Source organism: Calliphora vicina, chromosome 4 (assembly GCF_958450345.1).
Source record: "Calliphora vicina chromosome 4, idCalVici1.1, whole genome shotgun sequence".
NCBI lineage: Eukaryota > Metazoa > Arthropoda > Insecta > Diptera > Calliphoridae > Calliphora > Calliphora vicina.
The window spans coordinates 101,055,757-101,079,131 of record NC_088783.1 but is presented as its reverse complement, the minus strand read 5'-3'; the positions used below and the strand labels follow the sequence as shown (position 1 = coordinate 101,079,131).

At 29.1% G+C, this 23,375-nt stretch overlaps 1 protein-coding gene across 2 annotated transcripts in view; it reads right to left on the bottom strand.

The window, feature by feature from the left end:
- The window catches only part of LOC135957214 (mitochondrial tRNA-specific 2-thiouridylase 1), a 41,694-nt gene extending 18,889 nt beyond the window's left edge, over positions 1-22,805 (bottom strand). The window contains exons 1-3 of one of the 2 annotated variants that reach the window (XM_065507910.1): positions 22,649-22,805; positions 12,752-12,912; positions 12,617-12,681 (exon numbers count right to left, since the gene is read on the bottom strand). In XM_065507910.1, the coding sequence (XP_065363982.1) occupies positions 12,617-12,668 (52 nt within the window). In that variant the 5' untranslated portion in view covers positions 12,669-12,681; positions 12,752-12,912; positions 22,649-22,805. The remainder of the gene's footprint in view (positions 1-12,616; positions 12,682-12,751; positions 12,913-22,648) is intronic. The other variant, XM_065507911.1, reaches the window with a different exon arrangement.
- Positions 22,806-23,375: the final 570 nt, after the last annotated feature.

Here is a 23,375-nt window from a genome sequence, read left to right as displayed (position 1 = left end):
TCTGAGATTTATTAATTCCCCTGTCATCCAAGGATATACCCTTTATTTCGGAGTTGACGTTCCTCATCAGAATCTATCATTCATATACACATGATTATAGTGATTATCACTCTACGGCTAAGACCTAACCTAAATTTTTGCCAGTCTCTTTTACCACCATTTTCTCAAAAAAATGTTAATTGGAGGTTTATCGTTACGAAAAACGATAACCAGATATTGAGAAAATGGGGGTTAGACTTATTCCTAAACATAATAAGGTCCGGTGGTGGATGTGCCGGTGTTATGCAAATATAACGATGATCTGATAAGGAATGTGAATCTATTTATATTCTCGACTGTAATATTATATGTTTTTACGTAAATAACAACTTAGAGTAACTAACTTATGCTTTAAGATCTACAAGCAAAAAACTTAAACATTATAAATTATAGCATCATAGAAATTCTAACACATGAGAAATAAAAACTTTTATAATTAGCGAGTACTTGTTAATGTTCTTTTGAGTTTGTAGTGTCATTAAAACGATTGTTTCAAGCTGTATTTAAGGTTTTTATGTTTAAATAATGACTATCCAAACGTAGTTTCAATATTCACAATTTTTTGTTTACATTATTTTATATTATAACTAGCTGACCCAGCAAACGTTATTTTGCACTGGGAATTGTAAGCGCTTGAATTCAAATGGCATGTATGCATGTTGGTTTCAGTGGAATACGCGGTATAAGCACAATTTCGCTTTGCCGGTCAATATTGTGGCTTCAATCAAATTCGGCATCAAGTCTTGTGCCATTGCACAGTTTAGGTGCAATGAGCCGACCGTTCCAATGAATTCAAAAATTCAACTGGATAATTGACTGCGATATCTTGAATTTTGCCTTTTCCGATTTCTAACAATTGCCTCGAGAACCGATCTTCGGATTGATTACTGTGCAACTGAGTACGCAGTTTATGTTCAATGTCAATTTTTGACCATGTCGCCACAGAAAGCATGCATTGATCTCATCCGCCATGTCGATTGTGGAATCACGGGCAATGTTTGAAGAAAATCACCTGTCAATATATCAATGCACCAACAAAAATTTGTTGATTAGTACGTAGGTCTTGCATTGTACGGTGTAATGCTTTCAATGATTTATAAATTCGAGCGAGAGGTAAAGAAGGTAAATCAGCAAAATCGGTCCACAAATGGCTGAGATATGAGGAAAAAAACAGGACAACCTCGATTTTTGACCTATATCTGGATTACAAAGTCATTAATATAAACAATATGGATATCTAATGATAGATATTTCAAAGACCTTTGCAACGACTTATATAAGACCATAGTAAGTTGGACCTACAATGGGTCAAAATATTTTTTAACCGAATTTTTTTTTTCATAAAAAAAATATAAAAATCTTTAAATTTTAAAAAAAAAATTAAAATTAAAATAATTCGAAAAAAAAGTTTTTGCAAAAATTTTGAATATTTAAAATTTGTATTTTGAAGTATAATTTGGTGATTAGGCACATCCGAATATAGCTCTCTTACTTGTTATATGTATAGATTATTATTCATGAAGAGAATATTGTAATAAAATTACCGTCATGATAAAAAATAACCGGAAATTAAGAAAATGGGGGTTAATACTTAATCGATAAAACAAAATTAATTGCCAAAGCTAATTTAGTACTCGTTAAAAATTAATTTATTAAACCTTTGGATTTCTGTAAAATACGAGGTTTCATGTAACATGAATTTATATTAACTTTCTATTATATTTACAATATATTTTATCACTTTTCATAACTAGATCGAGTTGCTTATTGTTCAATATTAAAGCAAATCATTTAAAAACTATCTCGCTACCTTAATATAGAAAGGCCCTAACTAACATTTTCATTACTTTAGAGGAGAAGAAAACAACTTAATGAAACTTAAAGTTCTGTAGTTGCAATTTTTTTTAACACAGACTTTTATGAATGCCTTCAACCAATTTAATGTTGTGACATTTAATTTTATTTTATTAATGGTGTATCACGGGATTATCTATCGAAGTATGCAAAAAATTAAATTTTGGGAAAAAACGAGTTAGGGCGTTTCTATATTAAGATAACGATCTGTAAGACTAAATTGAATGCATTGAATTGAAACCAAATGTATTTGTAATTATTTATAAATTGAAATATTTAAAATAATAAACATAACTTAAGTCTAAAAGCAAGCAAAACAAAAGCAATTCTAAAAACAAAACCAACTTTAATTAAAAACGACTTATATGTGAAAAGAACATTTAAAACCTCAGGTTTCTATAACTAATCTCGATTATAGATTGGCCTTTTATCAACTCCTTTTATGAGGCCCTATGCTCCTTATAGGAACAACAGGAACCAATATATATATTATTAACTCCCCTCTCTCTCCCTATATAAAAGAAAATTCTAAATAAGCTTTAGCTACTTATTTCAATGATATTAAATTAAAATCACTTCAAATTACATAAATCTGAGTTCAAAAGATTTATGTTGCTAATATTAAATAATATGGAAAATATTAAAATTGAAATAAAAATTTGTATAATAAAAAGATATGTTTATTTTGTTTAGAAAGCTTAGAATAAAACATTCATAATAAATTGTTTGTAAGAAGAGTATGTCAAAACGTAACAACAAAGAACCTTTATTATTTCAATGTTTTCAACATAGACATGAAAAAGGACAACGATATAAATGAACAAATGTTAAAATTATTATAATACACATGTATACGCACGCACGCACACACATACACAAACACCTACGAGTATTCATTTATAAAAAGGACATACAACTACATGTGCAGGAGTGTATGTGTGGATGTGTGTGTGCAAAGCCTACTAAACGTTTCCGCAACCGTTCAAATAATGGCAAGTGAATAAACCTGATGTGAGAGTGAACCAATTATGTTTCTCTTTGATTAAAAAATTCAAGGTCTTCTCAAAATTGTTCATCTGACATGTAGCAACCAGACTACAGCCCAAGGACATACATTCATACGTATGTGTGCAGGACTTTAGTCATTTGATGTTTCCATTCTTTTTCATTTTCTCTTGATTTTAAATTTTATACCGTAATCAGTTTCACTTTAGAATATCGCCAGTGGCCTTCATTGCGTCTTAACTCTAATTCTAGACTTTGTGATCTGAAGTGTGTGTTCCTGTGCAAAAACAAATTAGTTTATGACATCAGACCAGGGTTAAACTCATAGAGAAAATATACATACAGCGAAAACTGGATAAAAACTCAAACAAATATATAATCGCACATAAATACGAGTGTTGCTTTTGTTTTTACACAGTTTTTTTTTTATTTACTAATACATTCTCACCTCTTCGACTTTCGACAACAGAGTTAGGTCTTTGACAGGACAGTTCAAAATAGTCACACATACGAATATGGTTTTTGTTTTCACACAGTTTTTTATACTAATAAATTCTCATCACATAATCTACACCACCACAATAGTGTGGATGGTATTTGTACTGATGGTTTTTAACAAATATATTAGTCTAACGCCCACCTTAAAGTAAACTGATCGACTCAGAAGCCATTTCTTAGTCGACTGGATGACCCCTCCAGTAAGAGCATACGTTAAAAAGATAAATAATTAGATTTATTACTGTTTATTGGCCTAAAACATATACAATACCAGGCCACGAAAGTCTCTCTGGAAAGTTTATTTTTCGTCAACAGCCTAGATGTATCTTTTGTGTACTTGAAACTTTCTTTGGCATATCTTATGAATATTGTAGAGGAAAGTCCGGTTCCTGGTTTGAGTTGGAGTTTGTGAAGCGTTTTTTCACTTCTTGCAAAAAGTGAAATTTTAAAAATTTTGAGTTAATACCCTGTTGTTGATCGTGTGCGATATGTATTTAACCTCTCGAACAGAATTTAAGGCTTCATTTATGTACTTAACTTGTTATGCTTAGGTTATGTTTTAAGGATGACACGAACTCAAATATGAAACCAGTGCCAATAGAGGCCAATAAGGCCCATTTGTTTTCATCTTCTCCTTCGCGTCATTTCCCATTCTGAATCATCGTAAAACTCTTATTTACTCTCTATTCATTTCATTCAGTGTTTCGGTGAAAATGGTTTAAATACATATAAACAAAATGATACTACCAATACATTCTTTGGGTTAGATTTTTTATGGCAACCGACTTCTTTCCGAATTTAATTTGTCAATGTTTTGTATATAAAAATAAAAGTCTCTTATTTAAAAATTTGGGGAAAACTAATTTCAATACCACTTAGAAAACCGAAACAAATGTGTGAATTTCATAACAAACATATTTTTTTTTGCTGTTTTATTTGCATTTTTGTTATTTCTCTATATTACAGAATTCATTTTTCTGAATGCAAAATCCTCTATCTTTTCAAATATTTAATTTTCCAATATTTGTTGGAATAATTTCTTCTGTTATATAATAGAGATTAAATTTAAAAATCAATCTATGCATTTGCCAACTGATTACGTTAATCCGTGTGTCCACTACCAAGTTTTCTTGCGGAAGTTGCTTCCAGAAGTGACTTCCAGAAGTTTTTTGTCGTGTAAACACTTATTAGAAGTCGACTTCCAAAAGTCATGGCTTGCTGAATTTACTTGCAGCAATTAGGTGGAAAGACGTGTTTTTGCTTGCTGGAAGTAACTTGAATGACTTGCTGTGAACTACAAGTGTTTTGAAGACTTGCAGAACAAGTCGGGTAAACCGTTTGTGGTATTCTCTTCTGTTTTCAATTTAGTTTTCTGTTTTCTTGGAAGAGTTGCTAAAAGCCGGTCTGTTGGTGGTATAGCCAACCAATCTCATTTTAGTATCCTGCTTTTGAATATTTGTTTGAATTAAAGATAAAATGTATTCAAAATCATCATAAAACATTCTCAGGAAATTTTTCAGCAGCATGGAATCTTCGGTCTGTAATTCTTCAAATGATGTATTTTGGAAAAATAAATCTATACGCCCAAATTGTCACCTAAACACTTCTTTTTGTATTTGTTTCTTTAATTTGATGTTTCTTTTTAGTTAAATATGCTGCAATTTTTATATTGTCATTCGAAAAAAAGGCAAACTCATCTGCAATTTCTTGCAGCAAGTTTGTCGTAATAACTTCTACAAACTACTTCTGGAAGCAGACTTCCGCAAGTTCAGATTTGAGTGGAAACACTTCAGCAAATACTTGCAGAAGATCTTCCGCAAGTGACTTGCTAGTGGATACACGGCTTTAAAGCAGACTTTCGCAAGTTTCGGTTTGAGAGGAAACACTTCAGCAACTACTTGCAGAAGTTCTTCCGCAAGTGACTTGTTAGTAGACACACGGCATTTTAATTTTACTAGAGACCCCAGAAATATTTACAAATACATATTTAAAAATTTCTTTAATAATTGCAATTATGATAAACTTATGCGTCAACCTTATACAGGACATTTTGAATCAAAATCTAGAGGTCCACTGGAAGTGTAAGAGGAAGATTTTGCAAGATTTGAAGAGCGTAATACCATTATTTTTACTATAACTTATCTTAAATAAATCACGTTAAAAACTGACAAATTCAAAATCCTCTATCTGATAATATCCATTTAAAATTTTAAAAATCAATTATATTTGAGATTCATTTTAATAAATCAAGTAATATGCGAAAAGAATTTTTATAGAGGGTTTTGAATATAGGTCCTCGATATGTTATAGTAAATTATTCGAATAATATTTTTTATTTTTATGTAGCTAAAAAGGTGTATTCGTATAATTTGTACACACATGTTTTAAAAATTCAAAATTTTCAATATTGAAAACATTATCTCGGTAAAATATAGACCAGTTTAGCTGGTTTTGCTTTGCATACCCAATATATTGGCGACCTATGTATATGTGTCCATTAGTTATCTACAATCTTCGAAAAATATGTTTCTTTAATATGAATTTTGCATAAATTACAAACGAAATTAAATACATTTATAGCCTTTGCACATTGATGAATGGTATTAAAAAATCATATTCTCTACTTTTATTTCCGCGTCAAACATTGTTTCCGCTGCAAATAATTCCACAAATACATTTAAAGTTTTTATAACTGTGAATAACCACAAAATAAAATACCAGATTGTGTTCATTTTACATCCATATTTACATCCTGATGAGCACAGCACACCAACAATTGCAAATAAATCATTTTTAAAACTGAATTGGCGCTAGAAACTTGTTAAACATATTATTGTATTGACACAAGAGTGCTAGAGATAGACACTCGCATAAACGAATTCTAAATACCCTACTACAAATGCTTATAGCATTTTTACTCGAAATTCCTTACTGGAAGTCTATTATTAATTGTTTTGTGTAAAACAAACACATCAATATTTTAAAATATTCAAAAAGTATTTGCTTCATTTTAGAAAATTCACAAATTACACAGGTCAACAGCAAAAAAAAGGCTTCACTAACCACTATATAGATTTGATGCATCATGGTTACCTAAGTACAAAAATGGTAAAATTTTTTAATTCTATGGATTGATATTTTTTAAAAAATTTATTTTTCTAAAATTGTGAATTTTGTTAGATGTTTCTTTCTCCACATAAATTATGATAACTCAAAAAGGGTTAGACCGATATTATTGAATAACCTTAGAAATGTTCAAATTTATATAGCCTTTAATCTGTTAATATATTGCATTTTAATCGGCTCAGTAGTGAGTTATAATACCAAATTGGAGCAAAAAAATTCACAAATCAGTGAATTCGCTCATTTTCACAAAATTTTACTTTGTTGTTTGATATAGATAAAATTGAGTAGTTAATGTTCTTCTTTCGATTGATTGAATATTGAAAACATTTTCCCCATGCTATGTACAAATTTTAACATATATATTGCGTTTCAATCAGCTCAGTACTTTCTTAGTTATAATAACAAATTGAAGCAAAAAAATATATGTATTTTTTATGTGAATATAACAAATTTTTTTGTTTTTTAAAAAAATCATGAAAACTCGAAAACGGCAGAAATTGTTTAAATTTATTTTGCAAAGCCACATCTAATGGGAACAAAATGAGATATCGATCATAAAAATCGATGGATTATTTTCGAATTTATTCACAATTAAGTGGGTTTGTTTTTGTTAATATTTTTGTTACAATAACAAAACACATGTAAAATTTACACTCAAAGTACACGCTTGTACGCACATACAATTTTCTGAACATAAGCGAATTCACTTAATTGTGAATAAATTCGAAAATAATTCATCGATTTTTATGATCGATAACTTATTTTGTTCCCATTACATGTGGCTTTGCAAAATAAATTTAAACAATTTCTGCCGTTTTCGATTTTTCATGATTTTTTAAAACAAAAAAATTTGCTATTTCCTCGTAAAAAATATATTTTTTTGCTTGAATTTGTTATTATAACTCCGAAACTAATGAGCCGATTGAAACGCAATATATATGTGAAAATTTGTACATAGCATGGGAAAATGTTTTCAATATTCAATCATTCGAAAGAAGAACATTAACTACTCAATTTTATGTATATCAAACAAAAAAGTTAAATTTTGTGAAAATGAGCGAATTCACTTAATTGTGAATAAATTAGAAAAGAATAAATCGATTTGTATGATTGATATCTCATTTTGTTGTTATTATATGCGGCTTTGCGATAAAGTAACAAATCTAAACAATTTCTGCCGTTTTCGATTTTTCATAATTTTTTTAAAACAAAAAAATTTTATATTTTTACATAAAAAATATATTTTTCGCTTCAATTTGGTATTATAACTCCGAAACTACTGAGCCGATTAAAATGCAACATATTAACAGATTAAACGATTATGTAAATTCGAACTTTTCTAAGTTTACTTTAATAATATCGGTCTAACCCTTTTTGAGTTATCATAAATTATGTGGAGAAACATCTAACAAAATTAACAATTTTAGAAAAAAAAATTTTTTTTTTAAAAATCTATCCATATATATAAAATTGATGAATGAAGACAACAAGGAAACAGCAATGGGAATTATTTAGAAAATTATTCTAAACTTCTTTGGTAATAGCTGAAATTCTGCATTTAGAGAAAAAGTTAATATTATTAGGTTTTTAACTTTTAAAAAGGTTGTTTTAAACCTGATTATTTTTATAGCTACCAATAATAATAAACATCAGTTACAATCAGTTAAAAATCAACACAACAATTTTTAATAACACATTCTGTTGTTACGCTAATACAATTGTATAATTTTAGACTAATTTTACAATTTAATAACAATACTTATATTACAGTTTAAATTTAACTCGATCATATGTGCAAATAACAATAACAAAAATCGGAACATGGGGGGCATTTATGGGAGAATTATTTCGGTCTTGACTTATAGTGGCATGATATAATGGCACAGGATCGAATTTTATGAACCCACTTTAACGAAATGAATATCTACTCTCTGACAAGTAGCAATACATTACTGTAGTATCTGCACATAAAAAGCTGGTATAACAATATTCTCCTGCAGCTGAGGCCAAAGTGAGGTGGTTGGGTCGTCAATTACATGAGGGATTATAAGATGTGGGGAGCTGTTGGTTAGATGATATCTTTGACTGCATTAATTATGTTATGTTCGAGATGGCAGTTACCTTTATTATTCTCCAGATGTTCTATCCTTTTAATTCTAGTATCTATTCTTTTCTGTTTGTTTAATTCTTTCTAGAAGGGAATCACATTGGACCCTTGTTTTAATACCACTAAACAAATCATAATGGCATTGTTATTGAATATTGAAACTAACGTTGGAAGCCGTTAAAACCAGTTAAATGCAATTTCGTAACAATATAATTCAATAAAAACTATAATAATTATCATTGTTTAGTTACAAAACTATTAAATATTTTAAATTATTACAACATATTGTCACATTTCACTCAAATAGCATAGAACTATATCGCGTCAAAGATGAAAGTGTGAGTTTATAATATGGGCAATTCCATATCGTCGTACGTGACATTTGTACGCCCATAGAGTGGAATAGATTTTGCAAAAATAAGAGTATCTGAAAAATAATTTTGTCTTTATGTTTCATTCAGAGGATACTACATTTTAAAATAATAAATATTGTTGTACAAAATATTGTGCGAAATAAGGGTATATCGTACGTGACATAAAACGGCACTCATTTTGAGGAAATATGCAAAAATATTTGAATCGGGAGAGGCGTTATGTTTTCTTTTAATTTCTTACACTAAACCAAATATTTTTCCTTTACAATCTGTCATATTTAAATAAAAACAATCTTTGGATGATTTTATAATAAATAAAATTTAATATCGTACGTGACACGTACGTGATAGATTTTTCTCCTATAATAAAACAATGTACATATATTCTGTAAATATATGTATACAAAAACTAAAAAAATTAATAGAAAATATACATTCGGTTTCAATAAAAAATTTGATAATAGCAAAAAAACAGTTAGAGTCAAATTCATTTCATACTACATGCTAATTGGGAGCATAGTTTTCGCCGCAATTTTAGCCTAAAACATACCAATTAAATTAAAAAATTAAATATACTCAGTTTAAACTATTATTTTTGCCATTAAAATGTTGTAATATGATCTAAATACATTCACATAGTAATATTTTAGTGTTTTCTCTTATTCAAATCATCTTGAAAAAAAGTTTCAAGGCTTTTTGGTTTTTCGGTCGTGGTAGTCATTCTCGTGGAATTCCCCATATGGAAGCAATGACTGAGAACAGCAAGAATTTGATTCAATTTGGATTAGAATAAATGCCAAGAACTGGTTCAAAATTCAGTTACAAATTTTTACCTAAAAAACACACTTACAAATATTGCAAATTAAATAAAGGCTTGTAAAATGTTTATTTAACGTAACCTCATAATAATAAATCCAATGACGATAAATCGCATGAACTTGGTGTCAATTCTATGGGCACTGCTACACGTTCAATATATATTGTGATATTTGGATCGCGATCCATTGTAATGGATCACGCAAAATTAGGTTATTCTGCGATTTGGATTGCGATCCAAATATCACAATATTATACATATATTGAACGTGTAGCAGTACCCTATCAGATCATTTCTCGACTACAGTACTAAAACCAGAGAAAATATATACATAGTTGAACATGTTTACTGTAAATATTTCAACACTTTTACAAGACCTTCCGTCTGTCTGTTGAAATCAATTTTCTGAAGACCCTAGATATCGGGATCCAAATCTTCAATAATTCTGTAAGATTCGGCACAGACGAATATAGCTCTCTTACTTGTTTACTAAATTCTTATATATGATTTACAACAATCTGTGAATCGTAACTTAAACAGATTATGGTTACCGCGATCATACAAATAATTACAGTGAATAACGTTGAAAAACTTTGAAATGGTTACAGTAAACATGTACAACAATATTTTGTCTCTGCGTGTATCCACAATAGAACGTTTTAACATTTATACACATGTAGTATGTATATTAAAATACTAGTGTAGGGTATGGAAATAAATAATACTTGTACATATTTATAAACTGTTTTTGTAACAAAATGTATGTGTAAATCAAATTAAAAAAACATCCATGCGGGAACAATTGCTAGGTCTTCACTTTGTAGGCCTTCTAAAATAACTGTTTACACATTTCATAGGATTCGATACGCAGTCCAATCATTCCACATATTCAAAATTGCATTTCAAAATAATGCCTAACTAATCTTTATGTAATTATTCCTACATATATATCTGTTGTCTCTCTATAATAAAATTTATTTTGTTGTCTTTATTATAAACCAGAAGAAGGTACAAAATCGTTTGAAAAATCTTCGCTATGGCTACGGCTATGTGTCCTTGTGTCTGCAAAATAAAGGCCTTTAGGGAGGCCTCTTTACTGTAGTTTCTTCCCACTGGGATGTTTCATTTGTGTAAAAGTATGTACACATGTGCTTGTGAAATTGTAATTTATTACCTGATAATGTGCAAAAACTAAAAATTACATTTACGTGACCAAAAAGAAAACAAATTTAAAAACAATTTTATTCGATTTCGTTTATACTACGTACTTCTATAAATAAATATTTAACATATTTAACAAATGTAGACTCTCAGAAAATAAACCGCTGTTTCTAAATGTGACAAGGCACCTCTTTTTAGGACGTTTGAAAAGAGCCTGATCACAGTATAAGTTTTTTTTGAACAATTTAAACATTTATACCAGTTAAAAAAAAAATTACATAAATTTCCCGCTCGGAACTGAATAATTTGTATAAAAAATTATAAAAATCTTTTTTTTGTTGTAACAAATTTTAGGACAAAAATGCTTGACCCTGATTTTCTTTAAAATTTTAATGTTTTTATATATACATAGTTTCATATCATTGTGTATGATTTCGTAAACACATATTTATTAAATACAATAATTTATCAATTAAAATGATTTAAATCTCAATATCATGGATGGCTTCTTTCAAGTCATAAATCTGATATAATGATGATGATAATATATTATAATTAATGTTTTTATTAAGTAATAAATATTCGCATGAAAACTAAATGTATTAAATTATAAACTATTAATAAAATCATTGCAAGAAACTATTATGAGTAAAGATAGCCAGGAGCTAAGAATAAAATATTCCAAATTTGACTTAAATAAATAAGAGAGCTATATTCTTATATACCCTTCACCAAATTATACTTCAAAATACAAATTTTAAATAGTTTTAGGTAAACAAAATTATTTTTTTCCAAAGTTTTTCATTTTTTGTATATTTTTTTTTCGAATTGTTATTCTAATTTTTTTTTTGCAAATTTTTTTTTTTTTTTTGAATTTAAAATTTATTTTTAATTTTATTTTTTTTGGTTTTTTAATTTTTTTTGGTGAAAAAAAATCGGGTTTACCGATTTTGACCCATTGTAGGTCCAACTTACTATGGTCTTATATACGTCGTGCAAAGGTCGTTGATATATTTATCATTAGATATCCATATTGTCTATATTAACGACTTAGTAATCCAGATATAGGTCAATAATCGAAGTTGTCCTGGTTTTTTCCTCATATCTCAGCCATTTGTGGACCGATTTTGCTGCTTTTAAATAGGAAACGTCTCGAAAGCATGTCTGACAGAATTATTGAAGATTTGGATCACGAATGTATCTGGGGTCTTCAGAGAATTGATTTCAACAGACAGACAGTTCTGACAGATAGACCGACATGGCTAAATCGACTCCGCTATCTATAAGGATCCAGAATATATGTATATACTTTATAGGGTCGGAAAATTATATTGTGGAAATTACAAACGGAATGACAAACTTATATACATATTCCCTTCTCACGAAGGTGAAGGGTATAAAAATGGGCTGTAAAGCAAAAGTTAGTGAGAACCCTCTGTCTAGACAACTACCATATGTCTGTGCCTGATGCGGAGAAAGTGCAGCAACTTTGGCCAGAATATGAAAAACTTCCCCCATTTTCTCAATATCTGATTATTTTTATCGTGAAGATAAACTGACAATTCTCATACAAAAAAAATGTTAATTGGAGGTTTATCGTTAACCAGATATTGAGAAAATGGGGGTATGACTTACCTTTTTGGTTGACAAATTTCATTAATCGATTACCCAACACATTACAATACATTAAATAGTAGCTACTGAAAAGATATAAAATAATGATTGAATATGTTTATAACAAAAGTACTTAAAAAAAAGTATAATCATTACCTCCATTGACATCATTGTCTTAAAATAACTATGTTGTTTAAAATAGCTATTTTAGGCGGTCCAACATATCCAACAAATCAACAACATACTGACAATTTACGGAATCTTGCCGTTTTGTAGTAAATTTTGCCGACTAATGTATTACCATACATCAGACAAAACTAAAAGATGAAGATAATTATTGCGAATTATGTATTTTTAAGCCATTAAGGAATATATTATATTATATATCAAAGTTTAGGAAATAGTGTTTTATTATTTTTAAAAAAATATGTATATACAATTTAAAAGTATTAAAAAACAATACAAACATTTTACTTAATATTTTGGGGAAAATTTAAATTTTTGTAATTCAATAAAGGTTTTGTTTATGAATCATTTTTAATTAGAGAAAATTTGGCATAAATTTTAAATTGACATAAAAAATAGGTCTAGTTCGAAAGGCTCTGGAAATCGCAAAGAAATTTTTGATTCACTATGGATTTCGAAATAATTAGCTTTTGTGGAAACTTATGAGATTTGCATCCGCTATTATCAAAATTCCAGACTAAGGTAGGTAAAACAACTGCAATTTTAATTTTGAACTTTTTAAAGATTTCGTGAGCAGGGTATACATATATGTATAAGTTTGTCATTCCGTTTGTAATTTCCACAATATAATTTTCCGAGCCTATAAAGTATATATATTCTGGATCCTTATAGATAACGGAGTAGATTAAGCCATGTCCGTCTGTCTGTATGTCCGTCTGTCTGTTGAAATCAATTTTCTGAAGACCCCAGATATCTTCGGGATCTAAAGTCTGTCAGACATGCTTTCGAGAAGTTTACTATTTAAAATCAGCAAAATCGATCCAGAAATGGCTGAGATATGAGGAATTTTTTTTCATCAAAAAAAAAAACAACAATTTTTTAAAAATTTAAAAAAAAAAATTTTAAATTTTAAAAATTTAAATGAAAAAAATATATTAATAACCAGGGAAACCGGAAATATGCTCTAAAAAAAGCGTTTTAAGCGCTTTAAATATGCAGTAAAAACTTTACAATATGCTCTTAAAAAAACAAACTTTTACATAATTTTTGACCAAAAATAAAAAATCAATACAATTCATTTCTAAAAAGGTAAAGTAACATAAAATATACAAAAATAACATGAACTAAAACAAGTATAACAAAAAATAAATACAACATAAAAACAAGTAAGGAAGTATAATACCCTACACTAAGTAAAAGAGCAAAAACATTTTTCTTTTAAATTTTCAATAATTTATATTTTTGAGTGATTTTCGGAAGTGGGCCTTATATGGGGCTATGACCAATTATAGACCGATCACCATGAAATAAGGTCGTGTGATTTATGTCTATATTAAAGTTAAGTATGTTGAATTTTGTGTGTGTACCAACATTTTTAAGCGATTTATGCACGTTAAAGTGATTTTCGGAAGCGGGTCTATATGGGAGCTATGACTAATTATGGACCGATCGTAACAAAATTTGGTGACAAGAATTTTGTGTATATAAAACTTATTTGGAGCGGAATTTGTGGAGATACATATATAAATTAAACATTTATGACCGATAAAGTCCAATTTCGGGAGGACATTTGTATGGGGGCTAGGTGAAATAGTGGACCGATTTCAGCCAGTTTCAATAGGCTTGGTCCTTGAGCCGAAAAAATAATATGTACCAAATGACATCGAAATATCTTCAAAATTGCGACCTGTACTCTGCGCACAAGGTTTACATGGACAGGCAGCCAGCCAGCCGATCAGACGGACGGACGGACATCGTTTAATCGACTCAGAAAGTGATTCTAAGTCGATCGGTATACTTTAATAACAATTTTCCCTGTTAATAACAATTCGAAAAATAAGAAAAAAAAATTTTGTTTACCTAAAAATATTTAAAATTTGTATTTTGATGAAGGGTATATAAGATTCGGCAAAGCACAAGCGATACGTGCCGCCTGACCCCCCTTTCACTTCTTTTTCGTTTATGCCACTGTGGAGCATTAGGTAGAAATGTTCAAACATTCTTAAAGTTGTGGAAATTGTCTATTTTTATCTGAAAAGGTATTTTCGGTATTTTCTGTTTTAAACAATATTTGGACAAGTGAAAAAACACAAATAAATACAGAGACTATTAATTTATTAATTAATTATTTACTTCAAGTTTACAGGTACATACATATTTATTTATTACGCAGTTGAAGAAAACAAACAGGCCTATTTGGCAAACTTTTTTTACAGAGTTGCAAAAAAAGTACTATTTATGTAAACATAAGAAAAAATGTAAACAAAAGCATGACAAAAATATTGCTATATTTGTGGAATCATTAGCTGGTCATTTTAAAAGATATTTTAATTTTAACAAGTAAGAGTGCTATATTCGGCTATGCCGAATCTTATATACCCTTCACCTTTGTTGTGGATGCATTATTATTTTTTATAATTAGTATATATGTAGGTATGTATGTACATTGCCCACTTTCAGCTTACAGCATCCTAAATTTATCAAGAACACAAAAAACAACAACACCGCCAAACGAAACAGAACTCCAAAAGAAAAACAAAAACAAAATACGCAAGGCAATGAAACCAACACACATCCAAACATACGTTTAATTGTATAAAAAACAACAACAACGCCAAAAGAAACAAAACACAAAAGAAAAACAAAATACGCAAAGCATGCACATTCAAACATACGATTTGTTGATTTTTTGTCAAGAAAACCAACACACAACCAAACAAAAGTTTAGTTGTATAAAAAACAACAACAACGCCAAAAGAAACAAAACACAAAAAAAAAAAAAATACGCAAAACTTGCACATCCAACCATACGTTTTGTTGCTTTTTTGTCAAAGCATGCAATACATTGTGTTTTTTGATGAAATTTTCAGAGGTTGTCTCGGATTTTTGCTCATATCTCCGATATTTATGGACGGATTTTGCTGATTTTAAATAGCAAAATTCTCGAAAGTATGTCTGACAGAATTGTTGAAGATTTGGATCCCGGAGATATCTGGGGCCTTCAGAAAATTGATTTCAACAGACAGACAGACAGACAGACAGACAGACAGACAGACAGACAGACAGACAGACAGACAGACAGACAGACAGACAGACAGACAGACAGACAGACAGACAGACAGACGGACATGGCTTAATCGACTCCGCTATCTATAAGGATCCAGAATATATATACTTTATAGGGTCGGAAATGAAAAATGTAGAAATTACAAACGGAATGACAAACTTATATATACCCTTCTCACGAAGCTGAAGGGTATAAAAACTGGAATAAATTACAGAATGACCGTAGAATCAGATTTCGTGGTTGTCACTTGCGCCATTTTAGTACACCACGTGTTATTCAAATTTCAATTTAATCATCTACATTGGTGTTTCGTAGCAGACTTTTGCTCCTAAAAACGAAAATATTCGTTGAGCACCAATATGGAAAAAAGTTCTGAATAGAGGACCAAAATATCTATTAAATGATGTATCGATCATTATCCCAAGTGCATTCAGAAAACTTTTGAAAAATAAAAAAATAAGTAAATTTTGTTTTTTTTTCCTAAAAATTAAAATATTCGTTGAGCACCATTATGATTTCTGCATAGGGGACAAAAATACCTATTTATTGAGGTATTGAACATTTTTCTAAGTACTTTCAGTCAGAAGTTATAGGTCAGCAAACTTTTGAAAAGTAGAAAAATAAGTAAAAAGTTTTTTCGTTCTAACACATAGGGGACAAAAATACCTATTTATTGAGGTATTGAACATTTTTCTAAGTACTTTCAATCAGAAGTTATCACTTTTTAAACATTGAAAAAATCTAATGTGATTATGTGTGTGCACACATGTGTAAGCATAGCGGCAAACCGTATATAAAAAATGTAAACAAAAAATTAACAAAATATAGCATTATTCATTTAATCACCAACAGGTCGTTCTAGGAGCTATTTTAATTTTAAAAACAGGAATTAATTACTGGATGATCCTAGTATCAGATTTCGTGGTTGTCACTTGCGCCATTTTAGTACACCACGTGTTATTCAAATTTCAATTTAATCATCTACATTGTTGCTTCGTAGCAGACTTTTGCTCTTTGAGGACGAAAATACCTATTTACTGGTGTATCAATCATTTTTCCAAGTGCTTTCACTCAGAAGTGATAGGTCAGCAAACTTTTGAAAAATAAAAAAATAAGTAAATTTTGTTTTTTTTTTTCCTAAAAATTAAAATATTCGTTGAGCACCATTATGGAAATGAGTTCCGAATAGGGGACAGAAATTCCTATTTATTGATGTATTGAACACTTTTCCAAGTACTTTCAGTCAGAAGTTATAGGTCAGCAAACTTTTGAAAAGTAGAAAAATAAGTAAAAAGTAAGTTTTTTCGTTCTAAAAAATAAAATATTCGTTGAGCACAAATATGGATGTGAGTTCTGCATAGTGGACAAAAATACCTATTTATTGATTGAATATTTTTCTAATTACTTTCAATCAGAAGTTATCACTTTCTAATCTTTGAAAAAATCGAATTAAATATACGTCTTATCTCAATGTGACTAAGCATAGCGGCAACCGTATATAAAATATTTAAATATATATATGTATATATTAATTTATTCTTATATATATACACTAAATTATTAACAAACAAAATGTTATTTTTATTAATAAAATTTTTGGTGCTCAACGAATATTTTAATTTTTAGGGAAAAAAATAAAAATTTATTAATTTTTATACTTTTCAAAAGTTTCCTGTCATATTACTTTTGAATGAAAGTACTTAGAAAAATGTTCAATACCTCAATAAATAGGTATTTTTGTCCCCTATGCAGAACTCATTTCCATATTCGTGCTCAACGAATATTTTATTTTTTAGAACGAAAAAACTTTTTACTTATTTTTCTACTTTTCAAAAGTTTGCTGACCTATAACTTCTGACTGAAAGTACTTGGAAAAGTGTTCAATACATCAATAAATAGGTATTTCTGTCCCCTATTCGGAACTCATTTCCATAATGGTGCTCAACGAATATTTTAATTTTTAGGAAACAAAAACAAAATTTACTTATTTTTTTATTTTTCACTTCTGAGTGAAAGCACTTGGAAAAATGATTGATACACCAGTAAATAGGTATTTTCGTCCTCTATTCAGAAATTATTTCCATATTGGTGCTCAACGAATATTTTCGTTTTGAGGAGCAAAAGTCTGCTACGAAGCAACAATATAGATGATTAAATTTAATTTGAATAATATGTTGTCGAATGAAATGGCGCAAGTGACAACCATGAAATCTGATTGTATAGATTTGCAGTTATTCATTTCCGTTTTTTATTTTAAAATATCGTTTAAAATAACTCTATGATGAGTCCACAAATAAAGCAATATTTTTGCCATGCTTTTATTTACATTTTAATGACACGTGCTCACCCATATATACAAAATACTACCTTTTTATACAACTCTGAAAAAAGTTTGCTAAAAATGAAAAAAGTTTGTTAAAAAGTTTGTTTTCTTCAGCTCGGTAAAAAAGTTTGTTAAAAAGTTTGTTTTCTTCAGCTCGGTTTATTTATTTTTGCTTATAGAACTAATAACAAGACATTGAGAAAATTGGGGTTATTATCAGTGTTGCCAATTCTTGGTGATGTTGATCATTAACTTTAAAATAACGTAATATGTGGAAATACGTATATCATATGCGATGTTTTTAAAACCTCGATTTTATCACCTGGCCTGCAAAATTTATTAGTAGTTAGTAAACATATCAAAACTAAGGTAGCCAAAATATTTGGTGAAAATATTAGAAATTACGGGTGTGGCATCCTATAAACATAAATATTTAATTTAATTTTGGAAAAAAGTTAATTTTTATATTTTATCAGATATTAATGATCATAACTAAACTATTATCTATAATGAACTGAATTTTTCTTTCAAAAAATACATCGCCCAGATAAAGTTAAAAGTATTCTCTTTAACCCTATATATAATTTTATAAACGCCCGGACCCGCGCGTAAAACATTAACATTACAAAAAAATATATTAAAATAACGCCAATTTTCTCTATATTAGTTATGGCATTTTAATTTAAATCTTTGTAGTCGTTTTTATTTTACCTTCTTATATTTGTGAGTCTAATATATGATTTTATGACCATTTAACTATGGGTGTTCAAGAAGTTATCTGTACATTAAAAAAATATCTCAATCGTTTCAAAAGTTACAGAGTTTTTGCTATTGAAACACAATTCTGAGCAACCATGCAAGAATACAGCATTTTGAATGCTTCCTTGATGCAAATAATAAAATGCTTGAGCAAAAATTTAAAGATATAGTTCCAATAATTTGTATGTGCTTAAATTGTTTATTGGTTCAACATTTTTAGTTGATATTTGTCATAATATTCCTGCCAATTTTTTTGAACTGATTTTTACTAATTTTCAACACCAAAAATTTCAGATCTTAGAGTAAATATATAAGTTTTGATTTATGGCTAAATGAAAATAAAAAAGGCTAAAAATGGCTAAAGGCTAAATTAATTTTTTGTGGCTAAACAAGATTGAAAAGGGCTAAATTTAGCCAGAAAAGGGCTTAATTGGCAACACTGGTTATTATATACATATTTGATATAATCAGTATTTAATTAAAAAAAATTGCTCACCGTAATAATAGACCAAGAAATTTTGCAAGGCCTATATATATGTACAGTAGCCCAATAAAGTCTACATACTGGAATTCAAATTAAGTTTCTTTCGTTGAAAGCTGTATTTGTAAGTTAAAAGTAATGAAATATATTTGTTAAAAATATAAATTCACACTAAAAAAAATTAAAACAACATCACTTAAGTTCGGTTTAGCAACATTTCCTATCACGTCCAAAATTTCACCGTTATTAGAATTTTTGATTCTGAGTCAAATATCGAAATTTTTTTTGGTTTTTTGGGCTTTAATGTTCAAAATATTATGAAACTTAATAGCCCCGTCCACCCAAAAGTAGGCGTCACCGAAAATGAATTTTTCGTTATTTGACTCAGAATCAATAACTCTAATAACGGTGAAATTTTGGGCGTTATTTGAATTTTTTTTTTGCTAAAATCGCCATAAGACATGTATTATTATATATCTCATAAAAACTGCTTTAAATTAAAGTAACATAATCATTTTTCCTGTATGTAAACTTTCTTGGGCTACTGTATGTATGCTATCGAATAAATATAAATTGGTAAAATGTTAATAATATAATGAATATTTTAAATGGGACATATGCTCTTTTCGGAAATGCATCACTGCGCTGCATCTGATGCGCAGTACGTTCTAAAATTCAAAAGTTGGCAACAGTGCAAATGTCTTGAGTTCTAAAAAGCAACAGTGAAACAGATGATGCGCAAAAAACCATCAAACAAGCATCACAAAAATGGCTGATGCATTGTTTGCGCATCAGCATCAGCTGATTTGCATTAGCATCACAAACTAATCACAGATGCGCATTAAATGCAGCGCAGTGATGCATTACCGAAAAGGCCCATATATTAACCAATGGTTGTCCAAGGATTAAATTGTGTTCTTGCAATACGGCGTTGAACCACTATAGTTAGGATGATTTACAATATCTTTTACTTTATCAACAATAATTTTTTCCATAGATTTCAGGTTTTTCTTAACAGCTAAATGTAATATTGAATCACCCGAGCCCAACACCTCACTCTCTAGGACATTTATTTTGAATTTTAAACAAAACTCCAACATCACCTTCACCACCTTTTGCATATTGTTTAAAACAGCCAAATGTAGAATTGTGTAGCCATCATGATTATAAACCCGAAACATTTTTCTCAAACTTTCTACAAGTTCCTCCTGTTCATTTTTCTTATTGTTGATTGTAGATTTTAGTAAAATTTCAAATTGTTCGATGCATTTGCAATGATTTCTTTGTATTGCAACATGTAGCGGAGTTCTGCCATAAAAATCTTGTTTGAAAACTGGACATTTTAAATTAATCAATTCTTCTATATGTTCGGGTTCATCGTATTGGCACGTCAAGTGCAGTAGAGTTTCTCGTGCCTCATTTAGTGCGGCGGACATTTTTTCTTTGTGTTTAGGATCTTTTAAATATTTTCGAAATGTCGAAAGGTCGTCATCGTACATTTTGTGATAATTTGTGTATTCTGTTAAGACAAAAGAGATATTTGCATTTGTTAATTGGTTTAATATAATGGTCAAACACGAACTCTTAGTTATATCGGATAATCGGATTTTTATAATAATTTATTTTCATAAAAATATATCACATACATATACATACATATTTTAATAAATTATGAAAATTTTAATAAATCCGGTTGTTTTGCAAAAGTTTCTTTGCAACACCAAAATGGGATGATGGGACGATTTATAATTTGTCTAATTGGTGCGCTTCGCCACCCCAATTAGAAGAAAGAAATAGTACGATCAAGTCTCACTTTGTGAATCTAATTGTAAATCTCTAATTTCATATTTCTGGGTCCATTATTATAGAAAATGCAAAATGTGTTCCTAATTTTAAATTTTTAGGTTTATTATTATAAAATATTCAAAAAGTACCATTGCAATAAGGAAATAGTACCATTGATTATCACTTTTAAATTCGCATTCACTAAACCATAACCCGTCAAGTTTGAATTTTAGATTTGTATATCATTTCCTATATTATCAACTAATTTAATATTTAATAAATTATCGCAAAACCGAAACCGATCGGTTTTTAATTTTTTAAAACCGAAACCGCGGTTTTGAAATTCTTCGATTTTTTGGAAACTCTAGGTCCATTATTATAGGAAATTCAAAAAAGTACCATTAGAATATATAAATAGTACCAAAAATCCCCCACTTGTGGTTTCCCACTCACTCGGGTCCATATAAGCTTAATTTCATGGCTTTAGGTTCATTGGTGAAGAAATTACAAAAAGTACCATTCGAATAAAGAAAAAGTACCAAAAAGTCTCCCCCTAGAATTCTAACTCACTTAGGACCATGTATGCTTAATTTCATGTTGTTAAGTCCATTGCTATAGAAAATTAAAAAAAAGTAACATTAGAATAAACAAAAAGTACCATGAGGTATCCGCTTGAATTTTCAATCACTTAGGACCATATACGCTTAATTTCATATTTCTAGGTCCATTATATTATAGAAAATTCAAAAAGTACCATTAGAATATAGAAAAAGTACCAAAAAGCACCCACTTGCAGTTTCCCACTCACTCGGTTCCATATAAGCTTTATTTCATGTTTCTAGTTTCATTGGTGAAGAAATTACAAAAAGTACCAATCGAATAAACAAAAAGGTCCACAAAGTCTCCCCCAAAGTACCATTTGAATAAAGAAAAAGTACCAAAAAGTCTCCCCCTAGAATTCTCACTCACTTAGGACCATATATGTTTAATTTCATGTTTCTATGTTCATTGTTATAGAAAATTCAAAAAAGTACCATTAGAAGAACAAAAAAGTACCTATAGTTCAGTTCACACATTTTGGTACCTAAATATTATCCCCTATTCCTAACACTAACATCACTCAGTTACATATCAGCTAACCTTAATGTCGATAACTGAAATCTGTTTCAGTCTTATCTGTGTTTGTTTATTCAGGCCGAATTTGGCCCAATATACAACTTGGTACTCGAGTTCCAAATAACACCCTGTTAGTTAATTTTTGTATGAAAGCTTGTTTTTATATTTAAATATCTAGATATTCTAAATAAGTAAAGCCCTCACTATTGAATTATCTACACTATATTAAGTTTAAATACTTATTTGTTTAATTTTTCATTTTGGTTTTTGACATTTGTTAAACCAGCGGCTCTGTTAACATTATAAAAACGAACAAACTTAAGTAACGTAACTAACCATACTTATGTAAGCGTTTCAATGTTTTTTTACATTCAATTTGTTTTGTTCTCGTTGTTGTATTTCTTTTAATTGATTTGAATGGCATTTCGTTTACAGATCCCCACGATTCCGCAATACTTTTCGACATTGTTGTTTTCGACATTAACTGTATGTAGACTAGTGAAAAACTAAACTTGTGATCAGTGCATGATTCTTATATATAAAATATCAAAAATATTAGGGAATTTCCCGCGTAAATTACCAATGTATATGAAATGCATACTATGAATTAATAATAAATAAAGAATGATGCATTAAAGTTTAATGATTAAACACATTCCAGACAACAGGCTACACGAACACAAATTCTGCTGGTTATAGTTGTAGTCGTGTGGCAGCTACTGAATTATTTTAAAAACGACAGCTACAAAGTAAACAACTGATATATAATTCAGTGGTGCCACTTTAATAAAAAAACAAGTAATAGTGCTATATTCGGCTGTGCCGAATCTTAAATACCCTTCACCAAATTATACTTCAAAATTTTAAATATTTTTAGGTAAACAAAATTTAATTTTTTTTACAGTTGTTTTTTGAATTTTTTGGAAAAAAAAAATTTTTTTTTGTTTATTTAAATTTTTTTTTTTAAATTTAAAAATTTTTTTTTTTTAAATTTAATTTTTTTTTTTTTAAATTTAAAAAATTTTTTTTTTTTAAATTTTAAAATTTTTTTTTTTAAAATTTT